The sequence below is a fragment of the Stegostoma tigrinum genome, chromosome 16, assembly GCF_030684315.1.
Source record: "Stegostoma tigrinum isolate sSteTig4 chromosome 16, sSteTig4.hap1, whole genome shotgun sequence".
In the NCBI taxonomy this organism is placed as follows: Eukaryota; Metazoa; Chordata; class Chondrichthyes; order Orectolobiformes; family Stegostomatidae; genus Stegostoma; species Stegostoma tigrinum.
In genome coordinates, this window is record NC_081369.1 from 9076597 (window position 1) to 9095518 (window position 18922).

At 44.1% G+C, this 18922-nt stretch overlaps 1 protein-coding gene across 3 annotated transcripts in view; it reads right to left on the reverse strand.

Moving 5' to 3' along the window:
* LOC125459847 (endonuclease/exonuclease/phosphatase family domain-containing protein 1-like) overlaps positions 1 to 16952 on the reverse strand; it is a 37859-nt gene extending 20907 nt beyond the window's left edge. The window contains exons 1-2 of one of the 3 annotated variants that reach the window (XR_007249126.2): positions 16767 to 16952; positions 2097 to 2938 (exon numbers count right to left, since the gene is read on the reverse strand). Coding sequence is in view for 2 of the 3 variants with exons in the window: in XM_048546782.2 (XP_048402739.1) it covers positions 2097 to 2923 (827 nt within the window). In the remaining variant the exon portion in view is untranslated. Of the gene's footprint in view, positions 1 to 2096; positions 2939 to 8836; positions 8856 to 15722; positions 15873 to 16766 lie in introns of those variants that run through there. The other 2 variants (XM_048546782.2, XM_048546784.2) reach the window with 2 other exon arrangements.
* Between the last annotated feature and the right edge of the window lie 1970 nt (positions 16953 to 18922).

Sequence of the window (18922 nt, forward strand, 5' to 3'; positions counted from 1 at the left end):
TATGGATGAGGTTAAGGTCAGTACGTGAACAAAGACCTGGCAAATAGAGCAGATTGTAGGAAAATGTGAAAGTGACCATTGTAGCAAGCAGAGAAAAAACACATGATGAGATGGTGAGAGATTACAGAGGTTTGAGATGGAGAAAGATCTGAGTGTCCTATACATGACTTGCCGAAGGTTAGTACGTTGGTACAACACATAATTAGGACAGCTAATATCAACTGATTGCTAATTGAGAAATAAATTCAATGCACAAGGAGGGAAGTAATGCTTCAATTATACAGGGCAACGACAGGGCCATATCTGGAGTACTGTTCATTTTATTATTTAGGGAATGATACAAACATACTGGAAGCAGTTCAGAGCAGGTTTACTAGATTAACATGGAATGGGCAGCTTCTCTTATGGACAAACATTGCAGAGGCAGGCTGGCATCTGCAGGAGTTCACAGGAGTAAGAGGTGACTTTGTCGAAACATAAGAACCCAGAGAGGTCTTGACTGGATCAACGTGGGCATCATGTTGCGTCTGTCCCTTTCCTTCTCATTTATTCATGCAACTTCCCCAAATGCATCTCCTTTTACTTTAGTTTGATTGTTGTTTACCAGAAAACCACACCCAGGGACAATCTGGAGAGTAAAGCTAAATTTTATTTGGGAAAGTATGTCGCGACAGAAGTCAGTAAACAAGAGAGAAGAAACAAAAAGAATGGTTGATCAAGTAGTCATTTGATGATACAGGACAAGAGTATTGCTGAAAACAAGCCTTTTTATTCAAACTTTTCATTTACACTCAATCTGTCTGTATTTTCCTTAAAAACATTCAACGATGTAGCCTCAACTGCCTCACTGCGAATTCCACAAATTCACAACCCTTCGGGTGAATAAGTTCTTCCTCAACTCAGTGCTAATCTGCTCCTCCTCATTCTGAGGTCATGTCCCCCTAGTTCTAGTTTCATCTGCCCATGGAAACAACCTCACTGCTCCTATCTTAACTATACCCTTCATGATTTTGCATGTTTCTTTAAGATCCTCTCCTCCTCCTCAGTCTTCCAAACTCCAATGAGTATAGTTCCAGCCTACTCGATTTCTTCTCATAAAACTTGCTGAGTGACCTCAGAGTTAGCCATGTTAAATGTGGAGATGGAACCGGACCAGATTTGACCAGCAGCTCTCTTTCGCTAAAGGACTCTTGTGAATAATTCGGGTATTCATGACCTCCTGACAACTACACAACTCTATTTCCTGAGCTAGGGTTACTCTTCCAGATTCTCTCGCAAACTGAGCTCAAATTCCACACTGTCAATTCTGCCTCTCTGAGTTAAGCAACGATGTTATGGTACGCTCAGACAATTCAGGTGACCCTTCTGGAAATTCCAGGTCTCTGGAAGAAAATGATGCATTTAAAGGGAATACAAACACACACCTAGTTGGAAAGAATTGTTTAGAAGGTTAGGCTGATTGGCTGAGATGAAGGATGGGGACGGAGGCCAAGAGGATCAACTCTAGAGGGTTTGAGTTATAAAGGAGAGGCTGGGTAGGCTGGAACATTTTTCCCTGCAGCGTCGGAGGCTGATGGATGACCATATAGAGGTTTATAAAAATCATGAGGGACATAAATAAGGTAAATAAACAAGATCATTTCCCCAGGGTAGGGAAGTCCAAAACTAGAGGGCATAGGTTTACGGTGAGAGGGAAAAGATTTAAAGGGGACCAGAGGGGCAACGTTTTAGCACAGAGGGTGGTGCATAGATAGAACAAGCTGCCAGAGGAAGTGGTACAGGCAGGCACAATTACAACACTTAAAAAAGAAATCTGGATGGGTACTCAGATAGGGGAAAGGTTTAGAAGGATATGGGCCAAATACAGGCAAATGGGACTAGTTCAGAGATAATGGGAACTGCAGATGCTGGAGATTCCAAGATAATAAAATGTGAGGCTGGATAACACAGCAGGCCAAGCAGCATCTCAGGAGACTAGTTCAGTCTAGGAAACCTGGTTGGCATGGACAAGTTGGGCTGAAGGGCCCGTTTCCATGCTGTACTACCAAATAATCAGAACTAAAGTAATTCTATGAATGACAGAAGTTGTGACAAACCCATTCTCAAGCAGAGTCAAGCAGATGACCTCCCTCACTCCTGGATTGTTGACCTTGTCCAACGTGAGGCTCTGTAGGTTCCAAGTGCCGATACGGATTACCTTCCTCCTGTCAAAAATCCCACTGAAGGCCTCAGCTGGGCTCCCAGCTGAAGTGAAGCGACCACAAACACCATGGTTCAAGTTGAGGTCCTGCAAGCTGTAGTAAGAGGACATTTGATCGGGTCTGTTCACCAACCGGGTGCATGAGGAGGCGGAGACCGGTCTGGGAAGGGAGACGCTGAGTTTCGATCTGATCGCGCTCAGCAAAGGCACATCAACCCCGTCCACCTGAAGCAAATCCTCGACACGTTGGAAAGGTCCGTGCAAGGTGCGGTGTTGGACAAGACTCTGGGCGAGATCTGGCGCGATCCCCAGCGATGCCGCGAGCTGCTTCTCCGAGGCGACATTGACGTTCAGCCGGGTGGAGGACAGCAGATCGAAACTCGACAAATTCCCCACGGACTGAGGGGAGCCCCGGCTGCTCACACAGATCTCGGGCCGGATCTGTTGCAGCCTCGCAGCCCCTACTCCCGGCGCTAAAGCCACGTCCTCGACTTTGCGGAAGCCGCCGATCTTGTGCCGGTGAACCACGATGTTGTGCGCCAGAGTCCTGCCGATGCCCTGCAGCGTCATCAGCTCCTCCTCGGTGGCCGTGTTAATGTTGACGCGACAGCAGGCCGCGTCCGCAAAGCTCCACGTCCCGCTGAGGTACGGCCCTCGGTGCTGCTTCAGGTGCGAGGGTCTCGGCTCACGCCGCGGCTGGTGGCGGCTCAAGTGGTAGCCCATCTCACTTTTGTCTTCCTGGAGGAGAGATTCACCGTCATTTGTTCACATCCACCAACAGCAAGCACAAGAGCTCATTAAATTAGACCATTTCAAAAGCACCACAACAGCTTTGGTTATATTCAAATGCACTGCTGGGCCTGGGACCAGACAGGGGTGAAATGAAGAGCTGCCATTAATCAATGGGCAGATTATGTACGTCCTCCTTCCCATTATAAACAGAGAGATATCAGGCACGGGTTCTCTAAAGCGGCAGAAAGTGACTGATCCAAAGTAAGAAAAATCTGTAATTACGGGTCTAATGGGGACCAATGTCCGATTGTTGGAAAAGCCCACCTGGTTCGCCAACTTCCTTTAGGGAAGGAAACTGCCATCTTTACCTAGATAACAAAGTGTGGACCTGGATGGACGCAGCAGGCCAAGCAGCATCTCAGGAGCTCCTGAGATGCTGCTTGGCCTGCTGTTTTCATCCAGCTCCACACTTTGTTATCTTGCATTCTCCAGCATCTGCAGTTCCCATGATCTCTGCCATCTTTACCTAGCCTCATCGAGAAGGGATTCAAGACCCACAGCAATGTGGTTGAATCTAAACTGCCCAGAAAGGCTTTAGAGTGCCTGGTTTCTCAATTATTCATGTATATGATGAGGGCATTACCATCTAGACCAGCATTTATTATCCAGAGGGCAGTTATGAGTGCATTGAGTATACGAGTTGGGATGTCATATTATGTTTGTATATAACACTTTTAGAATACTGCTTTCAATTCTGATCTCCCTGCTATTGGAAAGATGTTGTGAAACTTGAAAAGGGTTCAGAAAAGATTTACAAAGGATGTTGCTGGGATTTGAGGTTTTTGAGCCATAAGGAGAGACTGAACAGGCTGGGACTTTTCCCCCGGAGCGTCAGCGGCTGAGGGCGTGACTTTATAGAAGTTTATAAAATCAAGAGGGGCATGGATAGGATGAATAGCTAAGGGGATTTCCCCAGGATAGGTGAGTTCAAAACTAGAGGGTATAGGCTTAAAATGAAAGGGAAAGATTTAAGAGGGAGCTGAAGGACAACTTTTTCTTACAGAGGGTGGTGTGTGTATGGAATGAGCTGCCGGAGGTGATGTCAGATCTAGGTACAATTACAACATTTAGAAGACATCTGGATGAGTACATAATAGGAAGGGTTTAGAGACATATGGGCCAAATGCTAGCAAAGGGGACTAGATTAATTTAGAATGGTCAGCATGGACGAGTTGGGTCTGTTTTCATGCCGTACGTATCTATGACTCCATGAACTCAATAAGTCAGATGAGTTTATATCGTCAATTAGTGTCATGCTTATTAAGCATATGAGCGTTTTACTTCAGACATATTAATAAATTTAAATTTAAATTTCAATTTCCTTGTTATTAGTGGGATCTGAACTCATATCTTTGGAGTATTCAGGTTATGGATTGCTAGCACAGTAACATTGACACTGTTCCATCATTGACCCTCTGGTGTTCATTCCCAACATGCCACTTGAATAGAAAACTAGAATGACTTGAAATTGTGGTTTGCATTGATTTTTCACGTTTGATACATCAATACGCACAAGGATTGAGCAGGGGTGGAATGTCCAAAAATGGAGGTCTACAAAGATTAGAGTTAAACATGGAGCAAATTAAAACCAAATAAAAATCAAGCACATGGTAGAAAAGGCCTTTTGCTACAATTAGAGACTGGAATCTTAACAAATCAACTCTGAAATTGGAGCTCTCCTGTTACCTCCCCTACCCTACCGCTCCCAGTTGAACAGTTTGCAGGTTAAACCTGGAGGAGACAAGCCCTTAATAATAGGTGGTGTGAAAGTAAGACTGTAGTTGATCTCAGGGGCATGGTTTTGCTTCTGTTGGATGCACTCTCATGTTGACAATTGGATTAATAATCTAGGTGCCCTGTTATAGAGAAGAACTGGAAGCCCTCCACACTCATTCAAATCACCTCCCACTCCTTTGATGAGCTCAAATATACACCCAAAGAAAGAACTAGCCAAGTAGTATGTTGACATCCCACATTAACAGTAGTATTTTGGTGCAACAGTTACAAGTGATTTGTTCATAAACCCATGCATTAATTGACCTTTCCACATCAGCCAAATCCAGGCAACCAATCTCAAGAGCCAAAAAACACTGGATCAAATCAAATGATGATTCAGTCCATTTCTAAATAAATGTTTAGTTTGGTGAAGGTCTATCTCTTGATTTTTTCCCCCCCCCCACTTCATTTAAAATTGTTGTTTATACACCAAACACTCCCCACCACATTAAAACATTAAAGCAAATATTGTGGATGCTGGAGGTCTGAAATAAAAACAACGTACTGGAGAAACTCAGTACCTTGGGGAGAGGGAAACAAATTGAATGGTTTGAGTCCAATGTCTCTTCTTCGGAACCAAAAGAGGCTAAATGATGGGTTTTATGTTGTTGGCAAAGGGGAAGTGCAGTGTTTGAAACAGTCAGTGAGGGCAGCCAGAGCAAAAGATAAAATGGAGTGCTAACAGTAGTAAAGGAGTGATATCAATCCATACTAGGTGTTAATGAAAGGTGTCAATAGTCAAAATTGTTTGGCTTTGTTAAGAATCCGTGCAAACAAAGTGCTGGGGAAGAGCAGATGTAATTAAACGGAGGACAGTATTCAGGGTTGGAAACTGTTGAGCCTTGAAGGCTGTAAAGTGCCTAAACAGAAATTAAGAGGATGTTCCTGTGGCTTATGTTGGGCTTCACTGAAACACCAAGGCAGGACTGTGACAGAAGTCACTACACAACATCAACATGATGCATTGAAATGGCAATCAACAGGAAAGTTGGGGTCATTCTTAGGGACAGAGTTGCAGGTGTTTGGCAAAACAGTCACACAGACTGTAAAGAAGACCACAGTGTGAGCAGCAAATGCAATAGATTAGATTCAAATAAGTATAAATAAAATGCTGTTTCACTTAGATGATGTGTTTGGGGCCTCAAACAGTAAAGACGGAAGAGGTGGAAGGCAAGTGTAACTCCATCTCTGATTGCAAGGTAAGGCGCTATAGAGATGGGGACGGGGTTGAGAAAGTACTAAGGAGTGACAGCCAGGTAGACCAGGGTGTCGTGGAGGGAGCGGTCACACAAAATGCTGATAAGCAAGAGGTAGGGAAGATGTGTTTGGTGGTTGCAAGCTGTTGGATTTGGTCAAAATGGTGGAAAATGATCTTTGGAAAATGGAGAATGTGGGGCAGAAAGTGAGAACAATTGGATAACTCTCATTGTTCTAGGAAGGTGTCAGGGCCCAAATGTTAGAAACGGCTCAGGAGTCATGGAGCCCTTTGTCTTCAGTTGAACTAAAAGGAGGACATGCTGGAGGTACACACGTTGGAAGTAACATCTTTTGGAACAGATGCAGCAGAGATGGAGAAACTGGGAGAACAAATAGGATTTCCTGTTGAAAGCAGTGGGTGTGGACATACAGTCAGGGCAACTGTGGGGATTGGTGGGTTTCAAATGCATATTTTTGGCCAGCCTATCCACGGAAATGGAAACAGAGAAGTCAGGAAGGGATGGGAAGAATCAGAGATGGACCAGGTTAAGGTGAGGGAAGGATGGAAATTTGAAGAAAAACTAACAATTTATTCAATTTTCAGACAACAGCAGGAAGCAGCACAGATAATGGCATCTATGTACTGAAGAGAGAGTTGTAGGTGGGGCTTGGAAAGAGGAACTTGCCAGATACCCCACAAAGAGACGGGCACAACCGCGATCCATATGCGTAGTCATAGTTACACATTTGTCTTGGAGAAAGTGAGATGAGTTGAAGGAGAAACTGTTCAAAGTGAGTACAGGCTCAGATATTGAAGAGGATGGTGGATGGAGACTGCAGACCTCCTCTCAAGGAGGGAAGAAAGCCTTCAGACCATCCAGATGGATGCACATCCACGGTGAAGGGAAAGTGGCTGGGACCAGTAAGGGAATATGTGGAACAGATGTAAACCGTGAGAAGGATCACAAACATAACCAGGGAGAAATTGAACAAGAAAGTCAAGATAGGAAGAAATAAGTTCAAACGGAGCAGAAACCATAAGAACCACGGTCTACCAGGGAAGTCCTGTTTTTGGATTTTGGGAGGGAGGTAGAAGCGGGCTGTGCGTTGTTGAGGGACTGAGGTGGAAGCTGTGGAAGGAAGACCTTCAAAGAAGATAAGGTCCATGGCAGCTCTGGAAACAACAGCTTGATGTTCAATGGTGGGGTCATGATCTGCAGGGGGAGACAAGAGGAAGTCTGTGAGTGTTATCTCAAAAAGAAAAGACAGCTGATATCACATTGAGAATTCTCAATGAAGAGATCTAGCTAAAAGGCCCAGGGAAGGGGTCCAGGTGGAGAGGGAATGATTACAGAGGGTTGGAAAGGTCTGCCGAACAATGAGTGGGCTCCTGTTGAAAGAAGTGGGTACACAGGCAAAGGTGATGGAAGAACAGTTCAATATTATACTGTGTCTGAAATACACAGAGGCAGGGACACAGGACTGAATCCTTTCCTGAGCACAGACCATTAAGCATCAGAGCGCATAAGGTTAGAGAACTCCTCTGCGCATATTCAGTTAGGCACGTTTTTAAAAAGACAGTATACTTTCAAACACCTTTCTTCTGTTTTGAGGAATAGTGTGAAGGTAGTGAAGGATTCCCTTCTCATTATCAACCCAATAAATCAGGTCATGGACAACCCTTCCATGTGGAGAGAGATAACACAGTGTGGAGCTGGATGAACACAGCAGGCCAAGCAGCATCTTAGGAGCAGAAAAGCTGATGTTTCGGGCCTAGACCCTTCATGTCTTATGATATGGGGCTTGAGCTTTGAGTTTCACAAGTTCTTGTGGGCTATGCTGTGCTGCTATTACAGTATAATTAGATCCTCTCAGTCACTGTGTTGGCTAACAACTTGCCAGCCTTGGTTAGATGGCTGTATCTCAAATGTTAACCAGGCGGCCAGGAGTCGAGGCTGGAATTCTTTCCTTTTCCCTGTTGTGGAAGCACTATCACCACATGAACAGCAGCAGCTTGAGCAAAAAGCCCATCAGTAAAGTCTCATTGTGTAAACGAACATCTACCTGAAGTTCCCAATGCAGGCTATTAACAGAGCAGTCCCTTTAAGTTGCCTCTCGTGCTGCTGCACTAAAAGACTTAAAAAGAGACCAGGCACTTAAACAAATTGTCAAAATAAACTAGAGAGAATTATGCCAGTACCCATCATTTTGCCAGGACAAATAGGGGTTCATGATAAGTGGGAGCATATCCTGAAACTGGAATTACCATTTTAATGGCTATAACTGAAAGGCCCAATATAAAGTTAAGCCAGAGACAGTGAGAACTGCCGATGCTGGAGTCTAAGATAATAGTGTACAGCTAGAGGAACACAGCAGGCCAGGCAGCATCAGAGGAGCAGAAAAGCTGACATTTCGGGTCGGGACCCTTCTTCAGAAATATTATAAACCTAAGCCACTTGCTTTGCAATCTGTAGCTGGCTTTACTCAAACTTTGGGTGTGGACAGACACTCCTACAGACAGCTTGTTATGGCAGTAGGTTCTCTGGACAATGTATTTGCCTAGTTGCTAACTCTAAAAAATAGTGACTTGGTCCCTTTGAAAAATGTGAAAGAACACACCTTTATACACCGCTAATCGTGTTTGTTGGACATCCAATGAAATAGCTGCTGAGTGCTAGAATGTAGTGAGTCACTTTAATGAATTTGTACATATCAAACTGTCACAGATGATAATGAAATAAATGAGCCATCTCGTCATTTAAATTGCTGTTTGAGGGATAAATCCTAGCGAGGGCACTGGGGAGAACTGTCCACATCTTCATGTGGTGAGGGAGACCTTTTACATCAATCCATTTGTTAAAAATACGTCACCTTCGACAATACAGCTGTCTCTCAGTCCAGCCCAGAAATGCCAGCCTAGATTTTGTTCAAGTCTCAGGAATGCGGCATGAGCTCACTATTTGAGAATGTTTGCTCTGCAGGAACAGACAATTTAAAATACATTATATGTTCACTTTGGGAACAGTATTATATGTCCAGATGATAGGAGTATGCACGTTGCAATTACACCTCAGGATATTTGAGTACATTGTTTTATCTGAAGTAGAAGAGTCAGTGAATACTGCATTATCACATAAATCTGCAAGTGTTCCTTTATTAACTCAGCTACTGTAACTACATATTAAAGGCACTGGGGATACAGACATAGTGCAGGCAAAGGTGGAAAATTGGATAACAGTCTTTGACAGTAGACTTATGGCAGGCTAATACACAAGCTGAAGTCACATCCCCCATGATCAGCTGCTAAAAAAATGGACACAGAACTGACATGGTCATAGAAGACAGAGAGTAGCAGTGGAAGGGTGTTTTTCAGATTGCTGATATGTGACTAGGGATAAGTGTTAGGACCCCTGTTGTTTGTAATGTAAATGATGTGGAGGAGAATGCAGGTAGTCTGATTAGTAAATTTGCAGATGACACAGATTGGGGGTGATGCAGATACTGAGGAGGATTTGCCAGAGGATAAAGAAGAATATAGATAGGCTGGAGACTTGGGCGGAGAAATGGCAAATGGAATTTAATTCGAACAAATGCGTGGTGATGCATTTTGGAAGGTCTAATTTTGGTTCCAAGAGCAGTTTTAGAGAGCTGTGAGAACGGATACTACCGATAGATTGGCCAATTTACACTGGGGAGTGTGGACATCTATGTTAAGCTCCTATTATAAAAGCAGCAAAAGATGTAATACAAAAGCTAAAAAGTGTAGCAACGTCCACCAGTTTGTAAACTTCACAACTTTAATAACTTCATTGATTGAATGAATCAAAGATAAGCTGTCATTCGTGAAAGAATCAGCATAACTGTGTCAGCAATAAACAGTTTTTCAAGATGTAAGAGAAAAAGACAAGCTGTTACAAAAGAGACTGAAAGCAATATTTGGGATTTCTGAAGAAGGGTCTAGACCCGAAACGTGAGCTTTCCTGCTTCTAAGATGCTGCTTGGCCTGCTGTGTTCATCCAGCTCTACGCATTGTTATCTCAGATTCTCCAGCATCTGCAGTTCCTACTATCTCTTGGATTAACCATGCCTGGGAAGAAGCTACATTAACAAATAATCTGCTTCCTGACAGAAAAGGAGATAACAACTGCTTTGATATCTGCTTGATAACCTGGTGCTCTATTATTGCAAAGGACAAAGATTGCCCTGCAGAACAATTTAAGATGTTAACCCCAGGCAAAGCTGTGTTTTAGACAGCTAACCCTGAATGTAACAAGGAATAGGAGAACCACTATTGATACGAAGGCAATCGATACACTTGAGGTCTCTGAAAGAATAGTCGATATTGGGAATGTAAGAATCTATTGTATCATCAATAATGTCACACCACAAGCTCTAAAGAGAGAACATTCCATAAGAATTCAACACCAGGACAAATCAGTAGTAGAACTTCAAAGAACAACATTGTACAAGGATTGAACCGTTCATACTTCCAGAGACAGACACTGTTGGTCAAATCCCTGGCCAAGTTCCATCATTAAAATCGAGTAATAGCCAATTTGTGTTGCGAGGCTTACTTGAGGGGTTTTACTTTGGTTACTACATGCAATAAACTTCAAATCATTGTTTCAGTACTTGATTGTGAGATTTCTTAATAAGTAGCCAAATTAACTAACTTGTGATGAATTTACCCTCAAATTGCAACCCTATCTAGGGATTACAATCTAGTTGCAGGACAGAACCAGCCATTCAGCGCAATGGGTTAGGCTAGTGTTCCTCCCATCTTTCTTTATCTGATCTCATGAGCACATCTAGTTTTATGTGCATGTACATATATACACATACAGATGACATTTCCTATCCACAAGTCTTCACACACTCTTCCTTTTCTAATTAATTCTTTTATTTAACAAAAGGTATTATGTTTTTACAAGAGAAGAGGATATATATTTGAAAGTGATGAGTTTAGAGGGTTACGGAGGAGATGGGGCTAGAGAACAAGCCTAGTTGAGTGGCGCTGTCAGGAGCCAGTACAGACATGATGGACCAAATGGCCTCTTTTTGCATTACAAAATCCTATGACTCTACTGCTTCTGCCATCTCCTCCCTGATTTCCTCTAATATACTTAGAGACAGTCTGTCTACTGTGGGGTTTTATCTTCTCTAATTAATTTATTACTTCTGTCTACACTTCCAATCTGTGTGTCTTCATACTCTAAGATCTCTTTTTCTAAAGTTATGTCGACCAAGTAACTTCCCTGCTAAGTCTCCAGGCAAAGTAATTATTTAGTTCTCCTGCTATCATTGCCTATGAGTTTCTCATATGTATTTCTTAGAATCCTAACCTACCCTATTTTTTGTTTTGTAATTTTTTAAAATCTATTTACGATTCCATGATAATTTGATTTTGCAATTTCTCTTCTACTTTGCTAGTTATGGTTTTTCTTTCCTAACCTGTTAATATTCCCTTTCCATTTTCCTCTGTTTTTGTCCAGGTACTCGATGTATACCTTTTACTTTACTTTCAACTCTTCTCTTATTTCAACCCTAGTGTGTCCTCACTGACTAGTTTTTTTAACTTGCCTTTTAACGGGATAGATTTTTGCCTTCAGTTTCCTCTGTTCTGTGAAAGTGCAACCAGGGGGGAGGGCAGGACTCCCTGGAGTCTATTGAGCTTGCTAATAGTTGTTGCATTTTGAAAACTGGTGGGAGGGATGATTCCTTGGGAGTGTGCACATAAATGTCTCAACTGGATGGGTGGTCAAGAAGAATGGAAGGACTGTAGTGACAGGGGATTCCTGAGTCAAGGGATTACTTGGGCATTTCTGTGCCATTAAAAGTAACTGCAGGATTGGGAGTTGCCTCTCTACTGCTGTGTCAAGAATATCACAGAGAAGCAGCAGGACCATCTTTCTGTGGAAGGGAGAATTAGTGAGAGGTGTGGTCCACACTTGTACCAAGAGCATAGACAGGACAATTGCCTGAAATGTAAGAAGCAGAACTTCAAAAGCATAATCTCAGGATTACTTTGGGTAGCATGGTGGCTCAGCGGTTAGCACCACTGCCTCACAACACCAGGAACAATTGTCTGTGTGGAGTGTGCACATTCACCCTGTGTCTACATGGGTTTCTGCTGGGTGCTCCGGTTTCCTCCCACAATCATGTGCAGTTTAGGTGGATTGGCCATGCTAAATTGCTCCTAGAGTCGAGGGACACATAGGCTACATGGGTTAGCCATGGGAAGCATGGGGATCGGGTAGGGGTCTGGGTGAAATGCTCTTCAGAAAGTTGGTTTGACTCAATGGGTCAAGTGGCCTCTTTCAGCACTGTAAGGATTCTACGATTTTTTAATGCTATTCTTGTAAATTGGTACTGGGAGTAAGACCAGCAGGATTGATCAATTAAAGATGTGGTTGGTGAACTGGTGTAGGTGGGAGGGCATCAGATTTCTGAGTGTTTTGGATCAATTTTGGGATGGACATGATCTGCATCAACAGGAGTGATGACAGCTTAACAGGGCTCGGACAGACATCTCTGCAATGGTATTTAGTGCTGTTGGCGTGGGTTTAAACTAGCTTGTCAGGGGACTGGGAACCTGAGGGGTAACCCAAATAGGAAGAAAGCAACATTGTTAATAGGAAGTCAAAAAGCTGGTTGGAAAATTGGATGGCAGGACAAACTAAGTCTAGTATCAAATAATGGCAAGGTCCTGGGGAGCGTTGCTAAACAAAGAGACCTTTAAACGCAGGTACATTGTTTCTTAAAATTGGAATCCCAGGTAGACAGGATAGTGAAGGCAGCGTTTGACGTGCTTGCCTTTATTAGTCAGTGCACTGAGTATCAGAGTTGGCAGGTCATGTTGCAGCCGTACGGGATATTGGTTAGGTCACTTTTGGAATACTGCATTCAATTCTGGACTTCCTGTTATGGGAAGGACGTTGTGAAACTTGAAAAGGGTGCAGAAAAGATTTACAAGGATGTTGCCAGAGTTGGAGTGTTTGACCTATAGGTACAGGCTGAATAGGCTGGGGCTATTTTCCTTGTAGCATTAAAGGCTGAGGGGTGACCTTATACAGGTTTCTAAAATCATGAGGGGCATAGATAGGGTGAATAGCCAAGGTCTTATCCCCCAATGTGGGGGAGTCCAAAATTAAAGGGTGTAGGTTTAAGGTGACAGGGCAAAGATTTAAAAGGGACTTAAGAGGCAACTTTTTCACGCAGAGGATGGTGCATGAATGGAATGAACTGCCAGAGGAAGTCGTGGAGGCTGGTATAATTACACCACTTAAAAGGCATCTGGATAGGTATATGAATGGAAAAGGTTGACAGGGATATGGACCAAATGGGACTAGATTTATTTAGGATATCTGGTCAGCATGGATGAGTTGGACTGAAGGGTCTATTTCCATGCTGCTTCAAATGCAGAGTGATGTCAAAAGAACAAAATTAAGGGTTTTCTACCTGAATGCATGCAGCTTTCATAACAAGGTAGATGACCTAAAAGGCACAAAAAGGTAAATGCATGTGAGGTAATTGCAATTACAAAACCAATGCTGCATGGTGACCGGGGCTGGGAATTGAATATTCAACATGTAGAAAGGTCAGACAGGATGAAAAAGTGGCAGAGAAGAACTGATAATAAGGGATGGGATTAGTAAGGGAAGGTCTCAGATCAGAACAGCAACCTGTGGAATCTGTTCAGGTGGAACTACGAAATAGCGAAGGGCACAAACAATGAACTTATTTATAGACTACCAAATAATAGTGATAGTGTACGGCATGATATTAATTAGGAGATGGACAGCACTATAAGCATGAGTAAATTTTATCTACATACATACTGGGTAAACCAGCCGAGTGCTAAAGCTGAAACAACTTTCTGGACGAGTTTCTGTTACAGATGGCTTTCTAAAGCTGAATGTCAAGCAACCTACTAGAGGACAAACTATTTTAGATCTATTATGTAACGATAAAAGACTAATTAATAATCTTGCAGTTAAAAGAAATCCTTTAGGGATGAGTGATCGCAATAGGATAGAATTTTCATTACATTTGAAAGGAAGGGAGCTCAATCTGAAGCAAGGGCATTAAATCTGAGTAAGGGAAAGCATGGAGGTAAGAGGCACAAATTGGCTGAGGGATGGAGCACAATGAGGGTTCACTAGGATTTGTTATCAGGATGATAGGACTGTCCTATGAAGAGGGATTGGGCAAACTTGCTGTATTCTCCACAGTTTTGAAGAATGAGACTGAAACCTATAAATTATTTATATGGATAGATAGGATAGATACAGGGTGAGACGTTTACCCTGGTTAGGGAGTTAAGGGCATAATTTAAAAGTTAGGGGGATACCATTTGGGATTGAGATGAAAGGAATTACTTTCACGCAAAGGGTTATGGATATTTGGACTTCTTTACCACTGAGAGCTGTGGAGCTTAGTTTTTGAATATGTTTAAGATAGAGATTGTTCCTTTTTTTCTTGATTGATAGATATCTGAATCCCAGAGACAAAGAGAGTTATGGAGATGGAATAGGTTAAAGGCATTGAAATGTTTGAGTAGTCTACCAGGTTTGATGGGCTGAAAGGCTCACTCCTGTTCGAATGCTCTTTTAAAGGATTAGAAACTCAATTTTCTTTTCAGCAGTGGGTCAAAATAGCACGTCCAAGAAATTATACAGTTTAAGCCAAATGATTAGGTAAGCTACCTGGTGATATAACTGCTGATGTGGTTACTATGTTGAGCTTTTATGGAGTACAGGAAGAGAGGCTGGAAGCAGGTTGAGTTCAGAAGAAAATGTCCATAACAGCACAATAGCAGTTGTGTTTTGGTCGATCAGGCCATCAGAACCAGAAAGAAATCTTAAGCTGTTTTAGCAGTTCAAGTAGACAAGACTTGTAAAAAACTCAGATAACAAGGTGTGGAGCTGGATGAACACAGCAGGCCAAGCAGCATTTTAGGAGCACAAAAGCTGATGTTTCGGGCCTAGACCCTTTCTAGGTCTGAAAACGTCAGCTTTCCTGCTCCTAAGATGCTGCTTGGCCTGCTGTGTTCATCCAGCTCATACTTTGTTATCTCAGATTCTCCAGCATCTGCAGTTCCTATTATCTATTGTAAAAGCTCTGAAATTGTCTTATAGTTTTGTGGAGCAATGTTAGGGAATTAGCCTATTCAAGCAAATCTTGATGAAAGACAGTCATGGTGAGAGTCACTTCTGGTGAATTTGGAGAAATTCACTGAAAGGAAATGCCAGCAATTTCATCAGTTGAGTAAGAAATTAAACAGTGAAGATAGGGCTGATTCTTCATTGGGGTTGAGTTTCTGTACAAGTTATTGCTGGGATAAGTGGTTGATTCTTTTTTGCCATTTGTCATAAGAGTTCCAAATTGACTTGTTTTTGTAGCTTTTACCTTGTCTTATAGAATAACCTAAATTATTTTGTTTAAAGGACATTGGCAGTCTCTTGTTTCTCAATCCTTCATGGGATGTGGGATTCTCTGGTTGGCATTATATTAACTGCTCATCCCTAGTTGCCCTGAGAAGGTGCTGGTGAACTGCATTTTTGAACTGCTGCAGTCCATCCGATGTTATGTGGGAGGCAGTTCCAGGATTTTGACCCAGCGACAGTGAAGGACCGGAGATGCATTTCCAACTCAGGGCAGTGAGTATGTCCAGTGGCTAACCAAAATGGTAACCAAATTGCATTCAAAACTGAAAGGAGCCAGGTTTCAGTCTGGAATCTGACTTGACCGGTCTTACCTTCAGCTGGGATCATGTCAGCGTTTAAACAGGTAGATCTCCAGAACATAGCTTGGCCTAGTCTGGCAGACTTGCATTCCAGGGACCATGTCACAAGAAGGGAAGGCAGATACAGTAAAACATTTTTCTTAAGAAGGGTCCAGACCCGAAACATCAGCTTTCCTGCTCCTCTGATGCTGCCTGGCCTGCTGTGTTCCTCCAGCTCCACACCTTGTTATATCCAGCATCGGCAGTTCCTACTATCTCACAGTAAAACATTTACTGTTCTAGGCGACAGCGTAGAGGACACATTTTCACACTGACCATTCCAGCCCCGCCTGTTTGCTGTGATGAAGCGACTGAGCATCACATGCCAAGCAAAACCTCTAACCCCAGCCCCTCCCCGTGGATCTGGCTGTCTGTCCCCAGAATAATAGAGGCTGGAAACCCCCGTGGGCCAGGCAGCGTCACTGGGGAAAACACTTCACATTTCAGGCATAAGGAATCTTCCTCACCGAAATCTGGGTGGATCTTTCTTCCTGCTAACCTGTGTGCGCTGGGAGTATCGTTGTTCCAGGTCTCCCGAGCAGCTTGATGAATGTTTTGTTTTTACAAATAACGTGCTCGGGTCAGCCCTGAATGAAGGAAGGATTAATTCACATCCTCACCCATGACATTCAGAATAAACAGTCACTGCCACCTGTGCTATACCAGGAAACCGGGACACGGCCTGTTTGAATGGTATTCAACGCTGTGGCTGGTGCGCTGAGTGTCTCTTAAAAATTAAACGTAGCGTACTTTTTTTAAAAAGGAGGATTTCCATGTTTTTTAAGACTCCAAGATGCAATATGCCAGATCTAAACTCTCAGCCCTGGACCTCTGCTGTGTTCAGAGTGGTCACGGTTCCTGAAATGTGAAACGAAGTAAATTCCAACGAAAAAGTTTATTTTTTTAAAAAAACGCCCCTCCCACAATCCTGAAACAGAATCAAAATCTTCTGTCGCAGTATTCGTAACTTTACCAACTCTCCAAAACATTGGCCAGTGGATCAACTGAAAGACCTACCCGGTTAGTGTTGGTAAGACGACGGCTTCCAGATTTCCCGAATGCAATAACCGAGCTACAAACACTTGCAGGAAGGATCTGCAATGCAATACATTTAGCCCCTAGCCTGACACAACAAGTCTCCAGACTGGCTACCTGTTTATTTGTTTTTTTGAATAGTCACACACTTGGCTTCCCGGACAGGTCTCCTCCGGCACCAATGGCAACTGGGAGAAGGCGTGGTCTTGCTAACAAGAAGTTTTTTGTGATAATATTTTTTTCGACGACACCGCCCTTCACGACCGTCAGTTCCCTTCATCAGAGATAATGGGAACTGCAGATGCTGGAGAATTCCAAGATAATCAAATGTGAGGCTGGATGAACACAGCAGGCCAAGCAGCATCTCAGGAGCACAAAAGCTGACGTTTCGGGCCTGGACCCTTCATCAGAGAGCTCCGATGGGGAGAGGGAACTGGAATAAATAGGGAGAGAGGGGGAGGCGGACCGAAGATGGAGAGAAAAGAAGATAGGTGGAGAGAGTATAGGTGGGGAGGTAGGGAGGGGATAGGTCAGTCCAGGGAAGACGGACAGGTCAAGGAGGTGGGATGAGGTTAGTAGGTAGCTGGGGGTGCGGCTTGGTGTGGGAGGAAGGGATGGGTGAGAGGAAGAACCGGTTGGGGAGGCAGAGACAGGTTGGACTGGTTTTGGGATGCAGTGGGTGGGGGGGAAGAGCTGGGCTGGTTGTGTGGTGCAGTGGGGGGAGGGGACGAACTGGGCTGGTTGAGGGATGCAGTAGGGGAAGGGGAGATTTTGAAACTGGTGAAGTCCACATTGATACCATATGGCTGCAGGGTTCCCAGGCGGAATATGAGTTGCTGTTCCTGCAACCTTTGGGTGGCATCATTGTGGCAGTGCAGGAGGCCCATGATGGACATGTCATCTAGAGAATGGGAGGGGGAGTGGAAATGGTTTGCGACTGGGAGGTGCAGTTGTTTGTTGCGAACTGAGCGGAGGTGTTATGCAAAGCGGTCCCCAAGCCTCCGCTTGGTTTCCCCAATGTAGAGGAAGCCGCACCGGGTACAATGGATGCAGTATGCCACATTGGCAGATGTGCAGGTGAACCTCTGCTTGATGTGGAATGTCATCTTGGGGCCTGCGATAGGGGTGAGGGAGGAGGTGTGGGGACAAGTGTAGCATTTCCTGCGGTTGCAGGGGAAGGTGCCGGGTGTGGTGGGGTTGGAGGGCAGTGTGGAGCGAACAAGGGAGTCACGGAGAGAGTGGTCTCTCCGGAAAGCAGACAGGGGAGGGGATGGAAAAATGTCTTGGGTGGTGGGGTCGGATTGTAAATGGCGGAAGTGTCGGAGGATGATGCGTTGTATCCGGAGGTTGGTAGGGTGGTGTGTGAGAACGAGGGGGATCCTCTTGGGGCGGTTGTGGCGGGGGCGGGGTGTGAGGGATATGTTGCGGGAAATACGGGAGACGCGGTCAAGGGCGTTCTCGATCACTGTGGGGGGAAAGTTGCGGTCCTTAAAGAACTTGGACATCTGGGATGTGCGGGAGTGGAATGTCTTATCGTGGGAGCAGATGCGGAGGAGGAATTGGGAATAGGGGATGGAATTTTTGCAGGAGGGTGGGTGGGAGGAGGTGTATTCGTTTGGCTGCAGTTTTGCGTTCAGGGGCGACTTACTGTTTCTAGCTGATTGGCGCGTCATTTATAAGTTTTGAACTGTTGGACAAAAGGAGCGGGGGTGGTGTGTGAGAGAGAGAGAAAAAAAATCGTTTTCCACACAGCGAATAGTTGGGGTATGGAATGCACTGGCAATGTAATGAAGAGAAGTCCGATTACAGTCATAGAGACCCTTCGGACCAACTCGTCCATGCCAGCCAGGTACCCTAAATTAATCCAGTTCCATTTGTTAGCATTGGCCTATATCCCGCTGAACCATTCCCGTTTTTGAACCATTCCAGATGCCTTTTAAATGTTGCAGTTATACCGTCCTCCACCACTTCCTCTGGCAGCTCATTCCATACCTCTGAGTGGAAGAAGTTGCCCCTTAGGCCCCTTTTAAATCTTTCCCCTCTCACCTTAAACCTATGCCCCTCTAGTTTTGGTCTGCCCTGCCCTCGGCAAAAGACCTTGGCTATTTTCCCTATCCATGCCCCTCATGATTTTATAA